At 44.2% G+C, this 27622-nt stretch overlaps 2 protein-coding genes across 5 annotated transcripts in view; both read left to right on the top strand.

Annotated features, from left to right (window-relative positions):
• The window catches only part of CHD9 (chromodomain helicase DNA binding protein 9), a 168609-nt gene extending 167092 nt beyond the window's left edge, over positions 1-1517 (top strand). The window contains exon 41 of the mRNA XM_053663245.1: positions 26-1517. Coding sequence (XP_053519220.1) covers positions 26-78 — 53 coding nt within the window. The 3' untranslated portion in view covers positions 79-1517. The remainder of the gene's footprint in view (positions 1-25) is intronic.
• A 3019-nt stretch (positions 1518-4536) lies between these two features.
• RBL2 (RB transcriptional corepressor like 2) overlaps positions 4537-27622 on the top strand; it is a 55768-nt gene continuing 32682 nt past the window's right edge. For 2 of the 4 annotated variants that reach the window (XM_037141554.2, XM_037141555.2), the window contains exons 1-14: positions 4537-4857; positions 7065-7195; positions 9198-9398; positions 10418-10482; positions 13680-13808; positions 16697-16857; positions 16950-17014; positions 18258-18444; positions 21025-21191; positions 21777-21886; positions 22778-22881; positions 24902-25039; positions 26301-26465; positions 26967-27081. In XM_037141554.2, the coding sequence (XP_036997449.1) occupies positions 4621-4857; positions 7065-7195; positions 9198-9398; positions 10418-10482; positions 13680-13808; positions 16697-16857; positions 16950-17014; positions 18258-18444; positions 21025-21191; positions 21777-21886; positions 22778-22881; positions 24902-25039; positions 26301-26465; positions 26967-27081 (1975 nt within the window). In that variant the 5' untranslated portion in view covers positions 4537-4620. Of the gene's footprint in view, positions 4858-5590; positions 5822-5854; positions 6389-7064; positions 7196-9197; positions 9399-10417; positions 10483-13679; positions 13809-16696; positions 16858-16949; positions 17015-18257; positions 18445-21024; positions 21192-21776; positions 21887-22777; positions 22882-24901; positions 25040-26300; positions 26466-26966; positions 27082-27622 lie in introns of those variants that run through there. The other 2 variants (XM_053663260.1, XM_053663259.1) reach the window with 2 other exon arrangements.

Raw genomic sequence — 27622 nt, 5'->3', positions numbered from 1 at the left:
CTTTTTCTTTTTTCGTACAATATAGCATGTAAACACAAGCCAACTACTTCATCTAGTGCTCACCCAGAAGACCAGTAATCTGCCCTGATGCTGAAGGAAGAGCTGGCCATGGTGGATGTTTTTGAGAGAAGATACACTATAAGCTTATGTGTTCTGTATTTTGTGAGCTGTAGGAGGGAAAAGAGTGATATTTGACTACAGGTAATCTTCACCTTATACAAGAAATTTAGAACTTAATTCCTATATAAATGTAACTCCAGTACATAAGCTATTTATTTTTAAGTGCAGAAAACACAAAAGTATTTAAATCATTCATGAACCCACTGTGAGAGAAAAATACTGTCGGTATAGATTTACAGTCTTTTTTTTTTTTACATGTATGCTATATACACGTGGTGGGTTGATTAGTGTCCTACAGAAGTTTATGTCAACGGAGAACCTCAGAATGTGAGCTTATTTGAAACCAGTCTTGACGGATGTCATTAGTTACAATTCTATGATACTAGATTAGGGTGGGTGCTAAGTCCAGTGGCAGGTGTCATGAGAAGAGGAGAGGACACAAAGGGAGGAGTGATTCGAGACCAGGCAGCGACTGGAGTGATGGCAGTGACGAGCCCAGGAACACCAAGGGTTGCCAGCAACCACCAACCAGAAGACGGGCGTGGAACGGATTCTCATTCAGAGCCTTCGGAAGGAGCCGCCCTGGCCAACACACTGATTTCGGACTCCTAGCCTTCAGAACTGTGAGAGAATAAATTTCTGTTTTAAGCCACCCTATTTGTGGTGATTTGTTACGGTAGCCCTAGGAAACTAATACATTTTCCTATGAAGTCAGTATTATATAGGGCTTAATAGTTACTCTACTGCCCTTGACCTACTGACCTATGTCAATAAGTATCCTGCAATGTGATTTTTCATCCTGATAATTTAGTATTGGCTCATACTGACGTAATTTATTTAACCAAGTACTTAAAAATAGATATTTGGGTTTATATATGCATTTTTTTTGCATCTATCCCTAATGATGTCCTCTGTCCCTAGAAGTAAAAGTACTTCCTCAGTTTTTAAGGTTTTTGATTTGTGTTGCCAAATTTATAATGATGCCATTAGTAGCAATTTATACTACCGTGAGCAGGGTACATTTTGTGAATGTTCATTTACCCCAAATCCTTACCAATACTGTGTATTGTCCTTTGAAATAACATTTGCCAAGTTAATAGGCAAAATAACATCTTGAGGAATTTTTAAATTCTTTTTCTTAATAAAAACCAAGACATGCATATTATGGGAAATCTGGGGAGAGGGAGGGAAGCAGGGAAAGCACAAAGTGAACAACACCCCCCATAATGCTGTGCGCTCAGATGATTGTAAACTGTCGGGTCAGTTTTCTTTACAGATACACATTATATATTATTTTAATAAGAATGGAGTTATACTGTACATACCATTTTGTAACCTTTTTTTCATTTACTATATCATGATTATCTTTCCATGTCATTAAAGGATCTTCCAAAACATTTTCAAGGACTTTCTGATTCTAATATGTAGACAGGATAATTTATTTAATACTAAATTATTGAGCCCCTATACACACACACACACACACACACATTCACACACTCACACAGGCTTACAGTCTCCCATGATGCACTCCTGTACCTCCCTGAATTTCTTTCTTTCTTTTTCTTTTTTTTTAATTTACATCTGACAATTACTTATTCTAGGTCTGTTTCACCCAGGAGCTCACAAGCTCTGTGAAGGCAGAGAGCGTACTTATCTCATTCACTAGTTACACCCTCAGTGTTTGCCAAAGTTCTTGACAGATAGCAGGCCCTGATATTTGTGGAGTATTCAAATAGATGGATGCATGGGAGGCTCTCTGCCTGCCTGAATGAATGAATGAATGAATGAGAGTGAATAATCAGGACACAAGAACCAAACCTCTTAATATTGATTTTTTAATTGAGATGATTGACATTGTATTCATTTTAGGTGCACAACACAAATGATTTGCTGTACGTATACATTGTGAGAGATGATTACCATAATAAGTTTAATCAACATTCATTACCACACGGTTACCATACTTTTTCTTGTGTTGGGAATTTTTAAGATCTACTCTCAGCAACTTTCAAAAACACAATACAATGCAGCATTGTTACCAACAGTCACCACGCTGCACATGACATCCCAGGGACTTAATCATCTGGGCAGTTTGTACCGCTGGGCCATTCTCACCCATTCTGCCCCCATCTATTCTCTGTACCTATGAGTTTGTGTTTTGTTTTTTATTTTTAGATTCCATGTGTGAGATCATACAGTAATTGTTTTTCTCTGTTTGAGTTATTTCACGTATATATAATACACTCAAGGTCACAAATGGCAGGATTTCCATTTCTATGGCTAAATTATATTCCCTTGGGTTTATATATAGTTTTTCCTTATCCGTCCCTCTGATGACGAACTCAGGTTGACATCTTTTTGCTCTTCTAAATGACAGTGCCATGAACACAGGGGTGGTTTGGTTTCCTCTGGGTAAACTCCCAGGAGAAGAAATGCTGGATCACATGAAAACTTCTGTCATGCAAAAATATACACAGGAATGTGAGTAGTAGCTTTCCTCATAATCACCAAAAACAACCTGGCTGTTTTCCACTGGCAAATGGATAAATAAACATGGGAACATTCATGTAATTGATAGGACTTAGCAACAAAAAGGGACGGATGACCTACACATGCAACACCCTGCAGAAGCCCAGTCACAGGTTACATAATGTGTATTACATTTAGATGACATTTTGGAAGAAAGGGAAACCATGGGGACAGAAAACTGATCAGTCAGTGATCGGCTGAGGCTGTGTAGCGGGTTCACTACCAAGGGGCACTTAAGGAACTTTGGGGGATGGAACGTTCTGTATCTTGGTTGTGGTGGACATGACCATATTTGCCAAAATTCATGGAACTGTACACTTCAAAGCAAGTTGCACTGCATGCCAAGTATTCCTCAATCTGACATAAAAGAATAAACAGAAGGATACTGAGAAATTAATCTGTACATACATTTTTGATGACAGGAAATATGAAAGATCAAGAACAGACTTCAAAGCACAGAACAAGACAAAATATTGTAGGTATAGTGCGATATGAGGAGAAATAGAAATGATAAAATTTCTAATAGTTCAAGTACTGTATATGTACTTTTAAAATGGAAGATAGTATCAAACTGATATTCAGAGTCTGTTGACTTGGAAAATATTGGTACTAACAAGCAAAGCATTTCATGGTTTATTATCATAAATTTTACTTCCAATGACATTGTTTTACTAAAATTGGTAAAGAGAATTTTACCTCTAAACCAATCAATTTTTTCATCTAGTCAAGTGTTGATGGTGTCCAAAATAAGCAATATCATTATTCTAAAATTTGTTATCCTCAGTATAAATATAAGGAAAGCACTAGGCTTTCTTATAAACTCACTTATAAACACTTACAAGGCAGTTGCACTCGACCTCCGTGCTTGCCCTAGATCACCTTATGTCAGCCCAGAAAAATCAAGCTCAACTTGAATGACAATTCATTGCAGGATTTAGGCGCAGGGCTTCGTCTGGTTTCATTTCCCCACATCCTCTCTGCCTTCAGGCGCCCTCACCTCTATCCCAGGCTCCTGTTCAAGTTCCCGAAACTGGCTTTTGTCCCAGAATTTCTCTCCCTCAGTTTGCATGGCCTTCCTGCTCCTTAAGCATGAAAATGCTGTATACTATACCAAAGAGGACTGGGAATAAACTGATTTAATTGTACCTATAGGAAAAGAGAAAGCAAAATAAAAATAAAGCAGTAAAGTTAATTGAGGATAGTACATATAAGTCACAGTGAACATTTGGCCTTGGGGTGGGGAGGAGGGAGAAGGAATTACTACTTTTTAAAAATCCAATGTTTATTTAAATGGCTCAAATACAATTTAAACTCAGGGAAAACTAGAAATAAGGAGAAAGGCCAAAAATGAACTTCGGTAGACAGCCCCTTCCTATCCTTATTCTTTAAGGACACCAAGGTGATGAGTCTTCTTTCTGCTCACAGCTTGGATATTAAATAGTCTCACGTCAGTGCTTTCTCGTGAATAGAGCCCCGCAGAATGATCTCACGTCGGGAAGGTACTTGTAATATCATGAGCCGCTTTTTATTTCAGCCCAGGTAAGACAGATTTAAAAAATTTTTTTTCAAGCCCTGGCTGGCATGGCTCAGTGGGTTGAGCTCCAGCCTGAGATCGAAGCATCCCGGTTCGATTCCCAGTGGAGGCACATGCCTGGGTTGCAGGCCAGTTCCCAGCAGAGCACGCATGAGAGGCAACCATACACTGATATTTCTCTCCCTCTCTCCTTCCCTTCCCCTCTAAAGAAATAAAATCTTGAAAAAAGAATTTTTCCACCCTCTTGGTCCTCTGGCCCGGACTACATTTCCCAGCAGGCCGTGCTCCGAAGTACGGGTGCCTACGTGAGGTCACGCGCCGTAAGCGCGGCGCAGTTGTCTTATAAGCGGCCGTCGGGCGGGCGCTTCGCAGTTTGAATGGCTAGGTGCTTGGCTATTCTGTCCACCTGAGGATCGTAGGTCCAAGAGTGCGATATGGCATCCGCAGGCGACGAGTCGCCGCCACCCCCACCACACCCTCCGGCTGCGGCCAGCTCCGAGGAGGAGGAAGAAGAGGGAGAGGCGGGGGTCGCCGCGCCGCGGGCCCTGTCGCCCACCCCTCAGACCCTGCAGCGGTTCGAAGAGCTGTGCTGCCGTCTCAACATGGACGAGACAGCCCGAGCCGAGGCCTGGGACAGCTACCGGAGCATGAGCGAGAGCTACACGCTGGAGGTGCGCCTGCGGGGAGTGGGGGCGGGCTGGGGAGGCGGCAGGCGAGGGTCTCTCCGGGCCGAGCGGTCGAGCCCGCCGCGGGGATGGGGCTCCTGCTGGCCCCGGACCGGGCGCCGCGCACGGACTCTCCCACGGGCCCCGGGGTGGGAAGGAATCCGCTCTGCGCACCTCAGTCCTGGACCCCTGGCTTTTGAAAAGCTCTTGGCGGCCCTGAAGGCGATTCTCGCACTCCCGCTGTTCCGTTTGGGGGTCCAAATGGGGAACACCTGTTACCCTAAGGCAGCCCTGCCGGGCTGAGGTTGTGCTGGGGTCGTGATTAGTGGTTTACCACCACCTGGTTGGCAGAACGAACAGGTGCCGTGGTCAAGACCGCACGAAGACGGGGAGGGACCTGCTTGGGAGAGCAACCCAATTTTAGGGCTCTGGTCTCCGTGTCCAGTTCCCTGCCTGCCGAACTAGACCGCCTGTATCCAGGCACCGCCTCTGTTTGAATAAACGCGTTCGGTTTCGGGCTGTGCGTGTGTTCGTGAGTACCAGAGGGGTTTCTTCCAGGGCGAATGTGATGGTTTTTCCGCCTACCTGGGTGTTAACCCACGGCCCACTTAGTCACTAGGCGGGGGGTGGGGTGGGGTGGGGCAGCGGCGACCTTGACCACCTTTTGGTCGCCGCAGGCACTGCACTGGACTCTAGAGTCGCTGTGATGATTTAGGCCTGTTGTGTCCCTGCCTCCGGACCGGGCCTGCGGAGCAGAAAAACGCCCCTTCCAGCCAGTGAGGCTCAGCTCTCGCAGGCCCCGCCCCCGAGCGAGCCAATGGGAAGCCACGCGGAAGTCTGGGTTGTTTATCAGCTGTACCGCCGGCCGTGGCGAGCCTTTAAACAGGAAGCCACGTGACTTTCTGAAGTGGTTTTACAGGTTGTGGGAAGAGCTGGGCAAGTAGGCTTCAGATGAGAAGGCCCAGCAAAGGTATTTAACCTGAGGGTATGTTTGCCCATGAACCACTGAGGGTATTTTTTTTAGTTATTCTTCCATTGGTAGGATTTTAATGCAGCTCTTTCTCTCCCCGTTGTTATTATATGCATAGGAAAAGAAGGAAAGCTAGTGCTGGTGACTGTGGACAGTTTACTTAACCACTGCAACGCTCAGTTTTGCGATATGTCAACTTGAGAGATACTTGTACGTAGGTCCCAGAGCTGTCCTGACGGTTAAAGGAGGTGACAACATGAGGTTTCTGGCACAGAGCACTCGGGAGGACGTTGCTGGAGCCCACAAAGCTCTTTCATATGCTTAGGTGATCTAGCTGAGCAGGCCACGCTCCTGCCTGCTCCCCAGTGGTGCTTGGGGTCGGGCACAGAGCGAAGACTCTCCCTGCTGATGAGCTTTCGGTGCCTCCAGATGAGCTCCCACATCACCCTCAGATAATCCTGTAAATCAATCACACAGAACGCACCCTGCAGTCTCGGTGGCTCAGCCCATAGAGGTTAAGTTGCGAAGTCCAGTGGTGTGTTACAAGCACGTGACAAATAACAAATGGTCAGTAAATTATTTCGTAAAATGTGTTTGATTACTTCATTTTCTTATGACTTTGGTCTCAGATTCTTAGCTCGGTTTACCCAATAATGGGTGAGTGTTTCTTCATGTATCAGATATTTTTTGATCCCTGTTCCTTGCCAGACACTGTTGTAGGTGCTGGGAATAGACCAGTGACCAAAACTGAGACGCCCTACCCTGTGGAGCTGGTAGTCACGTACGCTGTGTGGGAATGTGACATTTAATACAGAATACTGGTTACAGAATTTTATCTTTTGAAAAAAATTTCTTGTGTTTTCTGTGCCTCATACTTGTCATTCTTCCCACCCTCAGATAAGAAGACCGAGCCTGCGTGGCTCCTAAGTAATTTGCCCCGGGTGTTCTGCTCCGGGGTCTCCCGGGGCCTTAGCCCTGATGGAGCCAGGTGGAGCCTGCATTTCTGTGATGGTTACAAAAGTCACATAACTTGGCTTTCATGTGTGTTGTTGGTTAGCCTAGTTCAAAGTGAGGGAACACAGATTCCTGGCTCCAGGGGAAAATGCCATCACAAGAAGAGCAAGGGACCCGTCACTGGAAATGCAGTTCCCCACAAACATACAAATATCACTTCCCCTTGAAACATAAGAATTTTTTATATTGAAATATAGCTCATTAACAACATGTCACTTTTCTTTTATAGGGAAATGATCTTCATTGGTTAGCGTGTGCCTTGTATGTGGCTTGCAGAAAATCTGTGCCAACTGTAAGCAAAGGGACAGTTGAAGGAAACTACGTATCTTTAACTCGACTCCTGCGCTGTTCAGAGCAGAGGTAACTCTGTTAGTGTTTGAAACAGTGTGACTAATATACAAGCTCGCAACTCATAGTGGTTGTAAGAATTCCCCTTATCGTTTTCTGAGCATTTGCACCTGTGGAGTGCCAAATTTTGAACCTAGGTCATGGTTTTCCTTTACCACGTCCAAGTAGTATCCATCGTACTTGGGGGTGTGGGCAACACTGTTATACTCAGTTATAAAAAGGATCAGTGCTTCCAAGAAAAGGCAGAAATAGCTTTTTTCTATCTGCTGTGTTATTGAATTGATTACATTTATTCGTGCCTTTTGGGTGCATTTTCTCTAGCTTATTAAAGATTGATGGAAAAAAAAGTTTGGCATTTTGGAGACTGAATACCAGTTGTCATAATTTATGAACCTAGAGGTTTTAAAAATCACTATTAAAATAACTAACACCAAATGTAACAGTTTAGTTGTAGTATACTTATGGACTCTTAGCCTCATCCAAGTTATGTTTAGGCCTAAGAACAAGCGGCAGTGCGTGCAGAGTTGACCACCAGGCTGGAAACTCGAGAAGCGCCTTCAATCAGGTGCCAGGTGATAATCGTTACGAAGAAGAAAGTGGAGGCAGATGAATCCAGTTACATGACTGGGGGGCTTGAGAAACGAAGGTCAAATGATAAAATCATCATTATAATCCCTAGCGAATGAAACTTATCTAACATTAAATGCAAGTAATACAGTCTTGGGCTTCAGTTTCTTTCCCCTTTGAGAAATTCCATTTACCTTTTAATTTTTTACCTGTGGGTTCAGATTATTTACTTTTTGGCCATAATGGACTACATGGATTAGAAACAAAGAGCTGATTGGGAGAAGATATTTGCAATGCCTGTAACTGAGAAAAGCTTAGTATCCAGGATTATATAAAGAACTAGTAACAAATGGTTAAATAATTGACAAGTGGCCACTAAAAAAAATGGGTAAATAATATGATTTCATGAAGGACAGAACTCAGCCAATAGACATAGACAAAGGTGTTCAGTCTCACTAGTAATCAAGAAAGTTCAAAGTAAAAAAAAGGTAACATTTCTTTCTCATTAGATGAGAGAAATATGAAGTCTGATAACACCCATATTGGTCGTTCCATAGGGAAATAGGAACTTTGTATTACTAGTACGCGTTGCTGAGAGTATAATTGGCACAACACTTCAGTGGAAATTTGCTAGTTACCTAGTAAAGGTGAAAATGCACGTTTCTCTGACTCAGCAATCCTACTTCTTGGGGTAGCTGGTAAAGAAACTCTTACATATTCAAGAATGTGTTCATTACAGCATTTTTAGTTACAATGGAAAATTAGAAAACTCAGTTTCAGTTAATTGGGAAACAAATGCGAAAAGTGGTAGTTTGTATGAAGGAATATTTTTTGCAATTAGAATGAACAACCGAGATCTACAGGTACCAACATTAGTCTCAGCAACCTTACTGATGAAAACGCAAGTTGCAAAATGCTACTTGAAGTATGATACTATTTATATAAAATTGTAACTACACATGCAAAAGATACTGGGTGCTGTTATGGATACAAATATATCCACATAGTAACACTGCTAATAAGTACAAAAGACGGATGGGAAACATTCAGGCCAACTTTGGAACAGTGTTTATCTCTGGGGAAGAGGAAAGGGGAATGGAGTTGAGGAGGGCAAATGCTAACGTTGGCTGTTTCTGCAGCACCACCAGACGCAGGTGCCGCAAAATTGATCCACTGTGTTAGTATTTGTTAAATCAGGCGTTTGAATACGTGAATGTCGGTTGTGTTACTCTAGTTAATTACTGGTTTTTAAGTTTATAATTTAAAAGTAATTTAAGAAAAGGTTGATTAGGAAAGCAGAGAAATCAATCTGTTGGAGATTCAGAGGCATGAGTTTTGATTTTATAGCACTGTCGGAAATATAATTTAATGAGTTCACTTTTATTTACTTTTAGTCATATTTGTATACTTGTGTTAATTTAGAATATTTTTTTCTTTTTAATATCAGTTTAATTGAGTTTTTTAACAAGATGAAGAAGTGGGAAGAAATGGCAAACCTACCCCAACATTTCAGAGAGCGCACTGAGAGACTGGAAAGGAACTTCACTGTGTCTGCTGTGGTTTTTAAGAAATACGAGCCCATTTTCCAGGAAATTTTTAAATATCCTCAGGAGGAGCAGCCTCGTCAACCACGAGGAAGAAAGCAGCGGTATGCGTTTACCTTGCTCATTAAGGGCACACACGTGTCTGTCTGGGCCACGGTGTTGATTCCTTGGTTTCTGTCCTATAGTTTATTTTGCTAGTCGTAAAAAAATGTGATTTCATAAATAACTTCTCTGATAGCTTTTTAAAATAATAATTTCTTACTTTTCATGATATGTCAGCCATGAAGGGTTTGGCTTTCATATTGTAAATTGTGTGGGATTTCTGTTTATACAAACTTTTACTTTTCATTTAAGCAACCAAAAATGCAAAAGTCAGAACACGTATTTCCACCAAAATAAATGGGTGTGGAATTTGACTACTAGATTTTCTATTACTGAGTATTTGTATCATTTTCTCTGTATTCTAAGACATTTTGATTATTTCTCTCTTTTTTAAAGATTTTATTTATTTTTAGAGGGAGGGAGGGAGGGAGGGAGGAAGAGGGAGAGAAATATCAATGTGTGGTTGCCTCCCACGGGCCCCCCTACTGGGGACCTGGCCTGAAACCAAGGCATGTGCCCTGACTGGGAATCAAACTGGTGACCCTTTGGTCCACAGGCCAGCACTCCATCCACTGAGCCACACCAGGCAGGGCTATTTCTGTCATTTGAATTTTATGTCTAAACTGAGTACTAAATAATCCCCACGAAGTGGTTTGTCTATATTACGATGTTAACCAGTGAAAAGTTGAGAAGCTGGATTGGGGGAGACAATGGGAAGCTGAAACTGTTACGAATTTGTGCTTTCTAATCATGTCTGCAAAGTCTACAGACTTAACTAACTCATTGTCCATTAGTAGACAGGTGGTAAGAATTGTCTTTCTGAAATGAGCTCTTTCTCGGGCTCCCAGCTGATTCCTTACCCATTAGTGGTTGCAGTAGAAGTCCTCGCCCATTTTCCCAGGGAGGTGAATCAGCTCTGACTTCCTCTAACTGTGGGTTTTGTTTCCCATCTAATGTACAGTCATGGGTGACGTCTTTTTCTAATTCTTCTGTTATCTCCTGGCTTTTTTCTCCCCCGAAGGCGACAGCCCTGTACTGCGTCTGAAGTTTTCCATTTTTGTTGGGTGCTTTTCATATATGCAAAAGGTAAGGGAAGAACAGCGTCACTTTAGGTATTAGTTTGTTTAAATGTCTGGGTACTACTTGTGCCGATCTAGAATGTGTCTCAGGAAAAGCTTCGTATTGAAAAATTTCCCAGTGGTTTTATCCACAGGTTCTTTGTTAAGTATTGCCTTTTTATTTAAAAAGTATTTTTACTCCTTTACAAGGTCCAAAGCTTCTCTTAGGAAATGGGCAAGTTTCACATTTTGTTCTTATGCGATAATATCTCTTCTACCCTCGTGCGTTTTCTGGATCGTAGCCTGGAAGCACGTCAGCGTTCCAGTGCTTCTACCTTAAGCTGCACTTTTCATGAGACAAGTCTTGTTTCGTTGGGTGGGAGGGGTCCTCCTCAGTCGGTCAGACTCCCTTCGGCATCTTGTGCAGATAAAGGCGCTTGACCAAATGCCTCGAGGTACAATTTTAGTTTCTCTTCCTGTTTTCTCATTTCACTTAACCTACTCAAGGTCTGCATTCAGCGAAAGACGTTTTTGGGGTTTTTTTTCCCCCCCGTCTGTATTTCTCCGAAGAGTTAATTCTTGGTAATCTGAAGAAGGAAAGAAAGTGCAGTTACGTATTGATACTTTACATGCCTCTCTTCCCTGGAGACTGCCCAGGGTGCCTTTGCCATTAAGATAGCCCAATAAAATGCAGTTAACATTTTTAAAAACCTGAGAGCTGCAAGGAGTCTCATGAATAAGAGATTCTCATTATTAGGTCACGTAGCCTAGCTTATTTACACTAGAGGTGAGGCAGCCGAGCCCCAGAAACCAGCTGCCGCAAACGGAGGGAGGGTCTGACCCCAGAGCTCCCAGGTCTTGGTTTCCTGCAGGGAGTGCAGGCCCTCCGGCAAGAACATGTCATTCCGTCGGTCCGGCTGTGTCCTTTGTCTGAGTAACACTGCTCCTTTCTAGCTGGCTAGTTGAAAGGTCATCCTCCCGTCCCTGAGCTGCATGCTTCACTGAAAAGAAGAATTTTCCACAAAAAGTCAGCAGTTAGGTATTTTGCTTTCCATCACGCTGACGTGTTTCTTTGGTGGAGACAAAGGTGATGTGACCACAGCAGGAAAGGAAGGCTTAGGAGCGTGTGAACCGTTTCTGTACTGGCGGCGACGCTTGCTGCCCCCTCTGGCTGGTCGGGGCGGTGTGATGTGTGTGTTACGGTGACTTTTGTCACTTGACGGGGCAGGTACGTATCTGACTTCTAGGATTCTGGTTTCATGTAGGTCTTCTATGGCATATGTGTAATGGGCAGTGAATATACTATGTAAATTATTTTAAAGTAACTTCGTTGTCCTTCCATTGATTTTGGTCTCACTCGATCAGCTGGGGTGGCATCTTTTTTTTCTCTGCAGTTAACTGAGTTTTAGCTGACTATTAATTTAGTCTGTAAGTGTTCGATCCGAGCAGCCTTTGCCCCTCACAATCCAGGACTAGGATCTTTGCGAATTCTCTAGGGCCTTTGCTCAGAGAGCAGTTGAATCGGTTTCCTTCAGTTCCTGATGGTAGGTGTTTGGCAGAAGATGTTCTCCTGTGTGGACGTCTCCTGGAGTGTGTTCGCCAGAGGCTTGTCCCCGTGGGGGGCTCTGCGGCCCAGAGACCAGCAGGTGCCACTCCCTGTCTCGTATGAGAGCCCCAGATCTTCTCTGGAGGCGACACGGGTTATTTTGTTGATTGGAAGACGAACTATCTCACAGCGAGATTCTTTCTGAAGTTAGGGTTTGAAATGCGAAGTGCGTCACTAGCGGCAGCCCTGGGGTTTAACTCCGATTCTGACCTTCTGGCCGTCTCGGCTCTCCGTGGGGCCCCGCTGTGCTGCGGGGTGGCCCTCCACGGCCAGTGGGCAGCAGTGACAAGTCCGGGCTTGTCTCGGGCGCTGCAGCCTGAAACCCGTGAGCGCCACCGCTTCCTGTTTCACATTTGAGGAACTGAGTGTATTTTAATATTAAAAACATTTAGAGTAGAGCCAAGTAGGTTAGTGTGGTTTCATCAATGTGACGTTTAACCCATTAATCATCGTTTGCCTCTCTGGCAACAGAAAAATATTTTTTCTTGTTGATGTATTTAAGTTGATTGACTGTTTTTATCTGTACAAAACAGAATTATCCTAGTAGGCTGAGGTAAAGGTCACTTTCTTTGGCGGAAAGGAGAAAAAAGCCTGAAGCAAAGCAGTGTGAGTGTGTGTTTGTGTGCGTACACTTGGGGGAGCATTCAAGTGCGCAGATGTTGAGGGTCGGAATGATTACTGTGCATGTGTGTTAGCTATTTCAGTTGCATTCATCTTGTTATAAGAACGGAAAATCAATATGAAGTATACACATGTAGTGTTTAGTGAATAGGGGGATATCCTCAAAGTTATAAAACTAGAGATATTTCTTAATTTCGAAGAATGACAAGACTGTTGAACGGCCTGTGAAAACTGTTCTCCCTGTTAGACGTAAACCAGTGTCGCAGACACAACATGTTTCTCTGGGTCTAAGTTTTGGCTTCTGTTTTCACAGCATCCTCACTGTGAGGATGCTGTGAGGATGCTGTGGGGATGCTGTGGGGATGCTGTGAGGATGCTGTGAGGATGCGTGGATCCTCATTGTCCAGCATCCACGATTTGTGGGACACCAGTTCTGGATCTCAAGTATCTTTAATTGTAGTCCCGTTGCATTAATTTATATTACCTTACATTCGTATGTAGAAAAGTATTTAAAATGTTATTGTTAGGAGTCTGCTTAGAGGCTATGGTCTTTTAAAAGTACATACATAAAAAAAATTACACGTGAGTAATTTTAGCTACTTACATTTAAGTATTTCTACGAATTTTCTTGACAATATTTTTATATGAAACAATTTCTTACAGTTTGAGATAACTTGTGAAGTTTTATTCCCAAGTTTTCAAAGGAAAAACCAAGGATGATACAATTTTGATCAGCTACTAGTCATTTAATAAATGTTTATTTAATGAATACTGAGTGAACGAATGACATTTTTAATAAAGTTTTACTTTTCATTAAATTCTTAGTAATTGATTAAAGTATAAGAGTAGTATTTCAAAATGTAAATTTGCCAAAACTCATTAGCTCTTGAGTCCTCTTGGTACAGTGTTGTATAATTTCATTTTAATGAAAGGGAGAAATTGTTTTTAACATTATAAAATTGACACATATTTACCTCTCTGACTCTATAATCCTGTAGGTAATTTCCCCATGATTAGTGACGATTTGGTCAATTCTTACCACCTTCTGCTGTGTGCTTTGGACTTAGTCTATGGAAACGCCGTTCAGTGCTCCAATCGTAAAGAACTTCTGAACCCCGGTTTTAAAGGTAAGTTTGTAAATCAAAGATTATCGGACAACTCACATTTCTGTGTCATGTTTACTCTTGGGAGTTTTGTGCATGGTACGGGGTTCTTAGTGTTAAAGACCACATGAGTGCTTTGAAGGCTCTGTCATTGTTGCTTTTCGTAGTTCTTATAACTAGGGGTCAAGGTGTCTGTAACAATATTTATGGAAAAAGCAATTGCAAATGCCTCAAAGTCTCACATGACCACTAGAAGGTTCTGAAATACATACTCAACCAGAAGACGGAGTTTGGAAATCCAGAGTAACAAAGATGATGAAAAAGCTGATGGCATTTTTCTACATTGGGGAGCTTTATGCCTGGTGTACTGAAAGGGCTCAAAATGAGCTTACTGAAAGAATCTTCATTTTAGATTTTTTGCCACCAAAGAGTAATTCTGGTTCTAAAATAAGGAAAATGGACCGGCAGCTCTTAGGTGAGAGCTGTGTGGGAATGGCTAGGTCCGGGCAGCCCCCCGCCAGGTGGCTGCAGTGGGGGCCAGCCCTCAGTCTCGCCCACCCAGTTTGCCTGCCTGCTCGGGGTACGGGCTGCCCGTGTACTGTACCTCGTCTGGCAGAGCGTGGGGCTCCAACCTGCAGGACCGGTCATGGTGCCACTGTGTCGGCAACAAGATCAAACTGGCCAGGCCAGTGCTGCAGATGGATGGCAATGAGATGACCCCAGGTGTCTGGCTGCTCATCAAGGAAATCCCTCCTGCCCCATGTGGACATTCATCTCAAGTATTTTGACCTGGGGCTCCTAAACCTTGACCCAACTGAAGACCAGGTAACCATCGACTCTGTGCTGGCCACAGTGAGGCTGCCAAGTGTGCCACCATCACCCCCAATGAGGCCCACGTGGAAGAGTTCAAGCTGAAGAAGATGTGAAAGTGTCCCTGTGGAGCCGTCCAGAACATTCTTGGTGGGACGGTCTTCTGGGAGCCCAACATGTGCAAAAATATCTCCACCTTGTCCCTGGCCGGACCAACCCCTTCACCATTGGCTGGCGTGCCCATGGTAACTAGTAGAAGGCCAGAGACTTTGCAGCCAAGCAGGCCGGCCCCTTCAAGACGGTCCTCACGCTGAAGGACAGCAGCAGGGCCGAGGAGTGGGAGGGGTGCGGGCTCTCCGCAGAGGCACGGGTGTAGGCGTGGATAACACTGACGAGGCCACCTCAGGCTTTGCACACAGCACTTCCAGCAGGCCATCCAGGTATGGCCACTGCCCCTCAACACCAAGAACACCGTTCTGAAAGCCCAGGGTGGGTGCTTCAGGGATGTCTTTTAGGAGATCTTTGAGAAGCACTGTTAAGACCAAGTTAGGCAGCCCTGGCTGGGCAGCTCAGTCGGTTAGAGTGTCCTGCTTTGTGAAGATCGCAGGGTCGATCCCCAGTCAGGGCACATAGAAAAACCAACCAGTGAATGCATGAATCAGTGGATCAGCAGTTCGATGTTTCTCTCTCTCTCTCTCTCTCTCTCGTCTCCTGTCTCTTCCTCCCTCCCTCCCATCTCTTTCATTGCCCCCTTCCTCTCTCTACAATAAAAATTTTAAAAAGACTAAGAGAAGACTGTGATCTGGAATGAGCACCGGCTCGTGGGTGGCGTGGTGGCTTGGGTCCTCGGGGTCCAGACGGCGTTGTGTGGGTTTGCCGGGCAGTGGTGAAGGTGTGCAGTTGGATCCCCGGTCCAGGGCTTGGGCTCCCCGGGGCCAGTGACATCTGTGCTGGCCTGTCCAGGTGGGAAGACCACTAAGGCTGAGGCTGCTCATGGGACAGTCACCCGCCACTATCAGGAACGCCAGGAGGGCCAGCCTACCAGCACCGACCCCACGCATCAGTATTCTTGCCCTGATGCGTGGCTGGGAACACCAGCGGGAGCTGGACGGAACCAGGACCTCGTTAGATTTTCCCAGAGTCCGGATGGGATGGGCATTTAGACAGAGGAGAGTGGAGCCCTGACTGAGGACCTGGCGGGCTGTATCCGTGGTCTCAGCAACGTGAAGCTGAACGAGCACCCCCTGAACACCTCAGGCTCCCTGGATGCCGTCCAGAGCAGCCTGGGGAGGCCCCGGGCCTGTGGTAGCGAGGCAGGGAGCACTGGGGGGACCACTGTGGGGGACACCCGTCCTGCGACAGGTGGTGGAGGATGAGCCTCACAGACCTCAGTAGGCTTTTCGGGGGGACGTTTTTTACTGTTATGTACCATTACTAGTATGTAACAGTGCTGCCATTTGAACAGTGCCGTGGTAGGGTTGTGAGTGGTTGTCAGCTTGGGCGGGTCCAGTTATGTACAGTCTGACTCGCAGAGTAGATTTTTGAAGTTGAGCTAGTTACTGAAATTGCTCCTGGTTTAGTAAATTTATCGTTCTTCGTCTTCTGCCTTTTCTCCCATATCCTTTCTAACTCCATTTGGTATTTCTGTGTAGCTGCTTTCCTTCATTTTTCCCCCTTGTTTTTTCCCCACTGACACTGGGCCAAGATTAGCTGTAAATTAATATGATAAACACACATAATTCATTACAAGTAAGTATATAAGCAGCTTGTCCACTTTGGATAGTAATTTTTTAAGGGGTATTTTTTAGTTGAATGTGAGGCTGACTTGCAAACTTATGTATTTGTAGGTTTTAGATCTTTGTAGTTTTTTAACCACCTCTGGATACATGATTGAAAAACTAAATCTTTCGGGTAGTGGAACACTTGACTTCTGTTTGCTATTTTGAGGCATATTTGGAGTGAAGTCCGGCCCTTCTACACTGTTAGCTGTCTATGCAGCGGTAACTCATGCCGATCAGACTCCGCGTTTTGTATTTTCGTTCATCGCAGTCTGGTTTAGTGTGAATGCTGCCTGATACCTCTGTTCTGTCTGTCCGTCACAGGCCTGTCTGAAGATTTCCAGGCTAAAGACTTTAAACCTCCCCAAGCCCCGCCTTGTGTCATCGAGAAGCTCTGCTCTTTACACGACGGCCTAGTTTTGGAAGCAAAAGGAATAAAGGAGCATTTCTGGAAGCCCTACATAAGGAAGCTTTGTGAGAAAAAGGTTCGAAATTAATAAAGAATGATGCGAAAGGATTTTCTGGGGAAAGGTTTGATTTAACGTGGTGACTTAGGGACCTTTTCTTCCATCCGTAGCTCCTTAGAGGGAAAGAAGAGAATCTTACTGGGTTTTTAGAGCCTGGCAACTTTGGAGAGAATTTGTGAGTACTTCTGTTAAAAAAAAACTATTTTTTTTAAAGATTTTATTTATTTATCTTTAGAGGGGAAGGAGAGAGGGAGAGAAACATCAGTGTATGGTTGCCTCTAGTGCGTCCCCTGCTGGGAACTGGCCTGCAACCCAGGCATGTGCCCTGACTGGGAATCGAACTGCGGTCCTCTGGTTTGCAGGCCTGCACCCAATCCACTGTGCTACACCAGCCAGGGCCTAATAAGAAACCTATCTTAATATTTAATTATGTGCTTAGAAAACCTCAAAGTTTAGTGTTTTTATAGTTTGTACCTTGGACATTAAGAACGTGCTTTGTGGTAGATACAAGGAAACAATAAAAATTTCAACTATTACTCTAATTTAGTCATTTTTAAATTTATTACAAATTGTGTTGAGCCTTCCTGGTCTGCGCAGTTGATTGGAGTGTCGTTCCATAAACCCAGGAGGTCACAGGCTTGCTTCTCAGTCAGGGCGCGTGCCTAGGTACCAGGTTCTGTTCCCCGGTAGGGGGCGTACGAGAGGCAGCCTTATCCACATTTCTCTTTCACATTGCTGTTTCTCTGTCTCCCTTCCCTCTCTAAAATCCATAAGCATGTCCTCAGGTGAGGGTAAAAAAAGGTGTATTGATGTCCTCGAAAGCTTTAGTAGTTAAGCTTTCAGATCATAACTTTTGAAATTCTTTTGGAGCTGTACAGGTGAAAAATGATGCCTGGAACAGCAAGGGGAGAACATTAGGCTTCTCACCGGAAGCTGAGCCCCGGGGCAGGGTGGTGCAGTGGCCCACCCAGGCCTGTCTGTCCGCAGGGTGTGCCTCGGGGTGGGGGGGTGTGTGCAGGGTGAGACCGCTCCTAGTGTTGACCCCTAACAGTGATCCCACTGAGGTTGAACTTTCACGAAGTTAACAGAACTTGTAGCAGATAAAAATACGAAATAATCAGGCGGATCGCCCTGGCTGGTGTAGCTCAGTTGGTGGGGCGTCGTCCCCCAAAGGGAACAGTCACTGCTTCAGTCCCCAGTCAGGGTGCATGTCTGGCTTGTGGGTTTGGTTCCTGGTTGGGGCCTGTGTGAGACAACCCATTGATGTTTCTCTGTCAAATTGATGTTTCTAACCCTCTCTTCCTCCCTCCTTTTCTCTAAAAATAAAAAAAAATTTAGAAAAATAATTAAGTGGGCTACAGCGTGAACTGAAATGGCAGTTCTGAGTGTGTTTTGCCTTTTTTCCCCCCTTCCTGTAGTAAAGCCATCAGTAAGGCCTATGAGGAGTACGTTTTATCTGTTGGGAACTTAGATGAGAGGGTATTTCTTGGAGAGGATGCTGAAGAGGAGATTGGGACGCTCTGCAGGTGTCTGAGTGTCGGTTCAGGAGCAGAGAACAGCGGAAGGGCGCAGGTGAAGAACATCTTGCAGCAGCAGTACGACAAGGTGAGCCGGGCCGGGAGGTCAGACTCGGGGGGTGCGCCGCTGGGGCCTGTCGCGTTCCGCAGCCGTGTGCGGGTCTTCCTCATTTCCGTTGTGGAAGAGAAAATTCACCTTCAATGAAAAAGTTCCCTCAATTTTTGTGTGCTGATTTACTTATTGTCGACATTAACTTTCAAAGTGTTTGGCCAAATCTGAGAGAAGAGAATTTCATACAAGTGTAAATGAACCATTCATGCTGATGATTGTTGGTTTGAAAGCATGGGGCAGTAATGAACAGCCCTTGCATGTCGGAAATAGCAGGCATTTAGAGGCTGCTCACTGACCAAAGTAGGGGCCTTTGTGTGAGAGACTGGAGGAGCCGAGCCTCCGTAGGCCTGGACATCCCAGTGAGCTGAGTTTGGGGGTCACGTGGTATTGGCTCGTGCAGACACTGAAGGTGAAGAAGACCGAGGGTGTCCCTTCTGTTGTGCGGTTTTGCAGACAGCAGCTCTGACCGGGCCCCCACGGGCGGTGTGGGTGGTAGCGTGGGGTAACTCACCTGTGAGGTCAGACCTCAGACTGGTTTGGCTATTCATCCCACACATATTGTTAACGTGTTCCAGGTGCCAGCCAGACTGTATTCTGCACCCTGGTGATGCTGAAGGTCCTGTTTTGTGTTGCAGTGTAGTGAGGTAGACAGTGCGTAACCAACAAGGTAAATACGCAGGATATCAGATGGATGATATCTGAAGAACTACAGAGTAACAGTACAAAGTGTCATGGAGAAGGGAGAACACGTGGGCCGTGCGCTGTGTGGATAGGGTGGCCGGGAGACGTCTTTGTGGAGGTAAAACGCGTGGACTGAAGTGAGGGAGGGAGTCCTGTGACCGACTGCAGACCGTATCTGAAGCCAAAAGCGCAGCAGGTGCAAAGGCGCGAGGTGGGCACATGGTCGGCGTTCTGGGGGCACAGAGAGCGGCCCAGCGTGGTAGGAATGCAGTGGCTGCCATAACTGACCGCTGCGTGAACGAGTGGCCAGTGTCCTCCGCACCCCTCGGACTTCCTTTCCCTCTTACTCTTAGCATGTGTCACGGTCTGGTGGTAGGCAAGTAGAAAGAAAAGGTTTGTCTGGCAGTGAGAGAGAGAGAGAGAGATGGGGGTAATTGTTTATTTGTCTCCCTGCATTAGACTGTAAGCTTCACGGGGACTAACTGTATTCAGCGCTTGGCACGTAGGCATTCCATGAATACTTACTGTCAGCATTTATTGAGGGAGGAGAGCAAATCTGGGGAAAGAAATCGAGAGTTAGGGTTAAGAGCCTCTTAGGTTTGGGGTGTCTTTTAGGCATCTTAGTAGAGAAGTGGAGGAGGTACGTTAGAGATGCAGGAATGAAGTTCCCTACCGAGGGTAGGGCTGTGTGTGTCTGTGTCCTGGAGCCATCCGCTCAGGGTGGGACCTTGAGGACTGTGGGACCACTGCCACCTGTAGGCCAGGTGGTGAAATGCTGCTGGCTGCTGTTGCTTTCGGAAACGCCCTCCCAGCTGGGCCTTGGCCCCGGTGCCTGGAGGAGGCGGGGAGCAGCCCCCTGAATGTAGTTGATCTACCCACGTCATCTTACCGACCTGGAAAATGTGTAGAATCAAGTTCTTTGAAACAAAGTGGAGGTCTTGACTCTACTGTTTAAGTGACAGAAAAGCGTAGTCATTTATTTTTGTATGGTTAATTTCTGTGCTTTTCTGTATTTCAAACTTGAATGGTTGTGTTGCCAGATGAAATTTTTGCTAGGTGTTTTTATAGCTCTCTCTAGAATAAAAACATTTAATGCATTGGGAAATATGCTTTATCTTAAATATTAAAAACACTCGAGCTATCTTAACCTTTAAGAGTTTGTTGGAAAAATTAGAAAAGATACTTTATTAACGTGTATAGTCATGCTTAAATTCTTTGATATTAAGTTATATATTTTTCATGTTTATATTCAAGAATGTTGACTTAAACTTATGCGAGGCCTTGTCTACTTTGAGGGAGCACACTGGGACAGAGTCGGGTGACTGCCGGCGGAGGCGGGTCAGGATGGCCCTCCTGTGCCCGGCTGTGCCCGTGTCAGCCCATGTCAGCCCGTGTCAGCCGTGTGCGCTCTGCCCTGGCTTTGCAGCCGGTTTGGGCACGTAGATGGACTTTCGTTAAATCGCGGATTTCATTTGGGCCAGGTTTATCTTCAGCCTTTTTTGGTCAGTCTTTGGGCATTTACAAAAATAGTAGATGCTAGCTGTTCCTCAAAGATATTCTTAGTTTTTTAGTGCTTTCTTTTGCCCTCGTGCTCAAGTTTTAAGGGAGGGAGGATGGGGAAATGTGCTTTACCTTAACGATTCGACTTTGAAGGGGCAAACGTTTTAGTTGGCTCAACACACATTGTCCTTTCACATATCTTCACGTGGGAACGGTGGCTCTTAGTGGCGTTATGTTTAAATTCCAAGAATGGTGATATTTGGAGCACTGAAGTTTAATAGGACACACAAAGTCTGATCGCCTTCAATTCTCATTTGTGAAGGAATTGAAAAGTCTTTCTGACCTAAAATTGGTGTTTCTCTTTCCCCTGCGTAGGCCAAAGCACTTAGAATCTCCACCCCACTGGCCGGCGTGCGGCACACGAGGGACGGCAGCCCTTGTGTGACCCCGGGTTCGACAGCTGCACACAGCGTGGGCCGGCTCCACACCCTGCTGGTGGGCCTGCGGGGAGTACCTGGGGGGAAGCTGCAGCGGATCCTGCGGTTAGTTGGAGCCTCTCTCACCTTCTAAGATTTGGCTGTGGTCTGTTCCCTCGTTTTTTGTTGTAATTTTTCACTGTGAGTGCCGTCACGTACTCAGTCACGTACTCATTACTAATTCTGTGTCGGCCGAATGCTGAGGACGGTGGTTCGTCTGCAGGTGGCGTAGCGGTGTAAGATGTACGGCTGGAAGATGAGAGTTCTCCCTCAGCGTAGCGTCTCAGTCTGTTCGGGCCGCCGTAACAGAGACGGCAGCCCCTGGGGAGACAGTTGGAGCGGTTTTTGTCACGAGTAATTGCAGATGTGTCGGGTGGGGCCAGGTCTGGACATCGGACGGGCCCTGGGTGGGGTCTCTGAACTTGCTGCGGTAAAAGGCGTGACTTTACACAAGACATTTTCATCACTGACAATGGTCATCCCAGCACCTTTGTTAAGGCCGTATGGGGCCCCTGGATCAGCTTGGAGGGTGTGTGGTTTGTGTTCATTGTGTTTTATTTTTATAGGTTAGTAAAAATACAGAGTTGTAAACAGTTTATCACTTTGTAACGTGGTAAGACCTTTAAATTAGGTAATTTCTTATTTTTTTAGGACATGTTCTAGAGATCCAACCCAGGCTATTGCCAACAGACTGAAAGAAATGTCTGAACTGTATTCTCAGCGTTCCCAGCCGGATGAGGATGCCAGTAACGCTGCCAAAGGTGAAGCTCACTGTGGTCTGTATTGTTCTCACCTGGAGGCTTAACTGCCTGGAGTCCGTTCTTGGTAACTGAGTCAGAAATATGAAGAAAAGGTTGAGGCTTTTAGATTGAGGGCTAGAATATGGCTTTTGTTTTTGGTTTGTTTGTTTGTTTGTCAACCTAGTGGTTTCTGTGCTCTTCTCAATAAGAGAAATTTTAGACCGGTATCTTCATTATGTTGATCTTCTGGGACTTTTTTTTGTTTGAAAAACCTTGGTTTTCATTTGTAGACTGGAGATTAAATATAGAAGTATAGCGACTCTTCCCAAATATTAAGAACAAGAACAGAGGACAGCTATTTTCATGCTCAGATCTGCACTGGGAGTTGATGTTACGAGTTATAAAAGCACAAACATGAAGCCCTGGCTGGTGTAGCTCAGTGGATTGAGCGCGGGCCTGCGAACCAGACAATCGCGGTTCGATTCCCAGTCAGGGCACATGCCTGGGTTGCAGACCAGTTCCCTGCAGGCCAGTTCCCAGCAGGGGACGCACAAAAGGCAACCATACATTGATGTAAAAAAAAAAAAAAAGCACAAACATGAATGGCATAGTAAACCTCTTGGCATGGAACTCCTCTGTTCAGACGTACTCCCCCCCCAAAAAATATGAATCTTAGTGGAATGATATTATAGTTTTTTATGTGAAAATTTAATTTCACAGTTTTAGAAGAATATAGCTTATCATGAAAAAATAAAGCATTTTAGGCATGGAAATAGCAGCCGTAGAAAGTGCATGCACTAAGCTGTGTTGGCTTTAAATTGTATTTTGTGGATGAGGGGATGAGATAAACCCTCACTTTTCACAGTATTTGTTGTCTTTGCATGTAATCATTGTTTTTCATTATTCGTGCAGAGGTTGCCAGCAGACAGTTTCGTATTGCAGAGATGCTTTACTACAAAGTGTTAGAGACTGTCATCGAGCAGGAACAGAGACGACTGGGAGACATGGATTTATCTGTGAGTAAACAACCAGTGTATTGATTGGCACAGTAACGTGCCGTCTCTGTTGGCCCTAGCCACCAAAAACCCCCAAAACGAAAGAGGCCTTTACTGAAGAAGAGAGTGTTGCGTGGTTTTGAGGGGATAAGACCGGCGCCCAGGGAAACCTGGGTTCCAGCCCCGGCTCTGCTCGCCCACTCAGAGCCTCACTGCGGCAGGCCGGGTGTCAAAACGCAGCGGCGCTCTGGCCAGGGGTTCAGACACTCCGTTTTAAACAGCAGAGAGGTTTTATTCAAGCCCTGTGTAGCCTTAAATTGAATATTGACTGTTCCTTAGTAAGTATTGAATATTTATAACAGATATTTAGGTAGGACTTTCACAACTATTCAGCCATTGCTCTTTGGCTAAGGTAATTATTTGTCCTACATTTTACTAGTCAAGAAATGTAAATCGATTTTAAGTGATATTTACTTTTAATTGCATCAGAGATTTTTTTTTAAGATTTTATTTTAGACGGGAAGTAGAGAAACGTCATTTGGTTGCTCTCGCGCGCCCCCTACTGGGGACCTGGCCACAGCCCAGGCGTGTGCCCTGATGGGAATCAAACCACCCGGCTTTTCAGTCTGTAGGCCGCTTGCAGTCCACAGAGCCACACCAGCCAGGGCTCGAAAATATTTTAAATTCATTTTAAAAATAACATTCTAAAGACAACTATAAAATTGACCAATAATTGTTCTAATTCCTTGTCCCTGTTTACGTTTGTGTGTGTGTGTGTGTGTACACGGAGCTGTAGAAATTTAAAAAGCTATTTTAAGATGAATTTTGTAACACACACAGGGATTATAAAACATAGCTATAGTTTAGCAGTTGATAGTAAGTGGATACTTGTATACTCACCTGAGAAATTGATTTAAAATTTTTTTTATTGTAGTGAAAGTTGCATAAAATTTACCCTCTTAAGCATTTTTAAGTGCAAAGCTCACTCACACTGACCATTCACGGTGTTGTGTAACCCCCACCACTCACTAATTGTCTTCAGAATGTTTTCGTCACCCCGAGCTGATCGTCTGTAACAGCGACTCCCCAAACACTCCTCCCTGCAGCCCCTGGTAACCTTTGTTCTGCTTCTCTCTCTGTGACTTTACCTATTTTAGGTACATTATATAATCATATGACACTTGTTCTTTTGTGTCTGGCCCATTTCGCTTGGCATGTTTTCAGGGTTCCTCTGTCTTGTAGCACGTATCAGAGTTTCATTCCTTTTTAAGAATGAATACTATATACACACGTATCACCTATGTATGTGCATACTATGTTTTGTTTATCCAGTTCTCTGTCGATGTGCATTTGAGTTTCCACCTTTTGCTATTGTGAATAATGCTGTTAGGAACACTGATGTACAAGTATCCATTTGAGTCTCTGCCTTCAGTTCTTTTGGGTGCATGTTCTGGATAGTAACCCCTTACCAGAAATATGATATGCAAGTATTTTCACTTCATTCATAGTATTTTCTGATACATAAAAGGTTTTAATTTTGACGAAGTCTACCTGTTTTTTGTCCTTATTGCCTGTGGGTTTTGTGTCTATGTAAGTTTTTAATTAAAAAATAATAAATATGTACAATTTTGGAAAATATACAAAGGGAAAAAAGGAAAGGTGAAAATCACCTGTGATTGGGTTACCCTGAGTAAATGTGCTGACTTTGGTCCCCAGCCACCTGCCAGGTCCCCTGCCTGCCGGCCGTCTCTCTGCCCCAGTGGCCTTGCAGTGTAAGCACTGCCGTGGAACGTCCCTCCACGTCACCTGCTCCAGAGCACCGGAGCGTGGTGCGAGCTGTAGTTAGCGACGCAATCTTTTGTATCAGCTCTGTTCCATAATGTGTAAGATTTTTGAAAGTTGCTAAAAGAGTGAACTTATTGTATCAGGAAAACTTTTGGAAGAAAACGAGCACATCTCACAAACTCGGAGCATAACTTGACTGGGTATGAAATGTCTTGTTTGAGTAGGCTAATGTTTCTAAATGTTAACTGTTTCACAGAATATTCTGGAACAAGATGCATTCCACAAATCACTCATGGCCTGCTGCCTGGAGGTTGTCACTTTTTCTTATAAGCCACCTGGGAATTTTCCATATATTACGGAAGTATTTGATGTGCCGTTTTATCACTTTTACAAGGTAATTTTAAAAATCTGATATTAATTAGTAAATTGTAGATGAGACCAACTTCCTGTTGTTAGCCATCTCGTTTATTTTAATATCTAAGTACATTTCTTCTAATTTTAATTTACACGTTTAATAATTTCTGCTCTTTGGGGAGCAGAGAAAAAAGCAGTCTTAAGAACTGTATAAATTCTGCTACGAAGACCTGTTCTCAGTAAAGCTTCACTTTGTTCCTTTTATTTCATAAAGGCTTTTAGAATTCTTTCATTTTATGAGCTTAAGAAGGCTTTTAAAAACTAGCAAACGTATCACTAGCTAATCTTGTATAGCAGTCTCTTTGTTTAGCTTTACAGAAAGTAAATACTATTGAATGTGTCTTTCAGAAGCAAAACTAACCTTTCACATGAGGCACAGAGTTACGGCATTGATTTGGTAGTTGTTTCCTTAATATTTAGTGTATAAGTTTAATTCAGATTCAGCAATCAAAACATTTTTATAGTGGCACATTCTGAATGTTCGGGTTTTTTTTTAATTTATTTATATATTTTTAGAGAGGGGGGAAGGGAGAGAGAAAGGGGAGAGAGTCATCGAAGTGAGAGAAACCTCGATCGGTTGCCTGTCGTACGCACCCTGACTGTGACCGAACCCGCCACCCAGGCCTGTGCCCCAACTGGGAGTCAACATGGTGGCCTTTTGCTTTGCGGGACAACGCCCAACCAACCGAGACACACTGGTCAGGGCTATAGTTTTTAAGTATGAAATTTAAAGAGTAATGTTTTCAGTCTCAACAGATAAGACATGTTCTTTCATTAAAACTTTTTTAAATATAGCACTATAAAATGATTTTATATAAGTCATTCATGTAGTTTAAATATTTATAAAGACTGTGAAAGAACAGTTATTTCAAAATAGTACTATTCTTTAAAGTTGTAATTTTAAAAAATATATATATTTTTTTATTTTTAGAGAGGGGGGAAGGGAAGGAGAAAGAGAGGGAAACATCAGTGTGTGGTTGCCTCTCACATGACCCCCACTGGGGTCCTGGCCTGCAACCCAGGCATGTGCCCTGACTGGGAATCGAACCGTGACCCTCTGGTTTGCAGCCCGTGCTCAATCCACTGAGCCACACCAGCCAGGGCTAAAGTTGTAATTTTTTATAAATTATCTTTGTTGTACTTATAAACATGTAGAAAATTAAGTTTACCCATTTTTTACACTTAAATGATTTTTGTAAAAAATAACTACGACTAACCCAGGACATGCTCCCTCCTCTCAGGTGATAGAAGTGTTCATCAGAGCGGAAGAAGGCCTCTGCAGAGAGGTGGTTAAACACCTCAACCAGATCGAAGAACAGATCTTGGACCATTTGGCATGGAAGTCAGAGTCCCCGCTCTGGGACAGGATTAGAGACAATGACAACAGAGTCCCTACGTGTGAAGAGGTTTGTGAAAATGTCTGAACATCCTTCTACAACGACAGTCCATCGATATCTAGTCTCCTCATGACCCTCTTTCCCCGGGAGCAGTCAGTCTTCCTTGTGCAGGGCGGGAGGCCAGCGTCTGGGCTTGATGTGGTCCTGCCACCCTGGGTCTGACAGGACACAGGAGTCAGAAGGGACTGGTGACTGCCCCAAGTTTCCAGTGACAGAGCGAGAGTTCGGGGTTCTGTCTTGATCTCTTAATCAAGTTTGGGTATCTCAGAATGCTCGCTTCTCTACTTCTCTGAGTCAGCCAGGAACGTTGATACATATTGTCTACTTACTAGGTTTTGAGAGTTTTAAGCCTTCTAGCATTTATTATAACTTTAGTATGAAGTGGAAAAGTCAGGTGATAGATGGATTAACTGATGAGCCGAGATAGTTTCTTCACCCTATATTATTATTGTGCTGTTTATTAGAACGCTTTTTTGAATCCTGGCGTTCTGAGTGAACAATTCTCGACAGGTCATGCCCCCTCATAACCTGGAAAGAGCAGACGAACACGTGTGCGTGGCTGGTACCCCTCTGAACCCCAGAAGAGTGAGTGAGGTTCGGGCGGACGCTGGAGCACTTGGAAGAAGTGAGTTCTGTTTGAAATGATGAGGTATATGTTTGGGAGCATAGTATCCGAGGACATGACTTCACCTCAGTCTGTAAGTGCAGTTCGTAGGGCCCAGACAGAAGGAGGTGCTCCATGTGTTACAGTGCCATGCAGTGCTTTCAGAGGCTCTTTAAGAGCACAGGGAAGTGCACAATGTAACAGGTGTCTCTGTAAAAGGCATCCTCTGCATTACTATATTCCTATTTTTAAAGTGTATTTTATTACTTATTTTACTTATTTTTTACTTTACCACAATTTAAAAATATAGATACCAAAACCGCTGAATTAGTACATTCAAAACCATTGAATGGGCAAAATGTATGAGAATTCTATCTCAAGAAAGGTGTTTAAAAAAAATAAACAAAGCTTAATTCAATCCAAAACATGTTATCGTCATTCTTTCTGAAGGACATTATTGAGTTTTAGTAATTTCCTTTTTTTTAAAAAATTCTTGGAAGGGAAGGAGAGCGGGAGAGAGAGACATCAGTGGTACAAGAGATACATCGACTGGTTGCCTCTC

Source organism: Artibeus jamaicensis, unplaced genomic scaffold, assembly GCF_021234435.1.
Source record: "Artibeus jamaicensis isolate MK-2021 breed Jamaican fruit bat unplaced genomic scaffold, CSHL_Jam_final contig_3152, whole genome shotgun sequence".
Lineage (NCBI taxonomy): Eukaryota > Metazoa > Chordata > Mammalia > Chiroptera > Phyllostomidae > Artibeus > Artibeus jamaicensis.
Note: the sequence above shows the minus strand (reverse complement) of the source record. Positions and strands in the feature narration are given on the sequence as shown.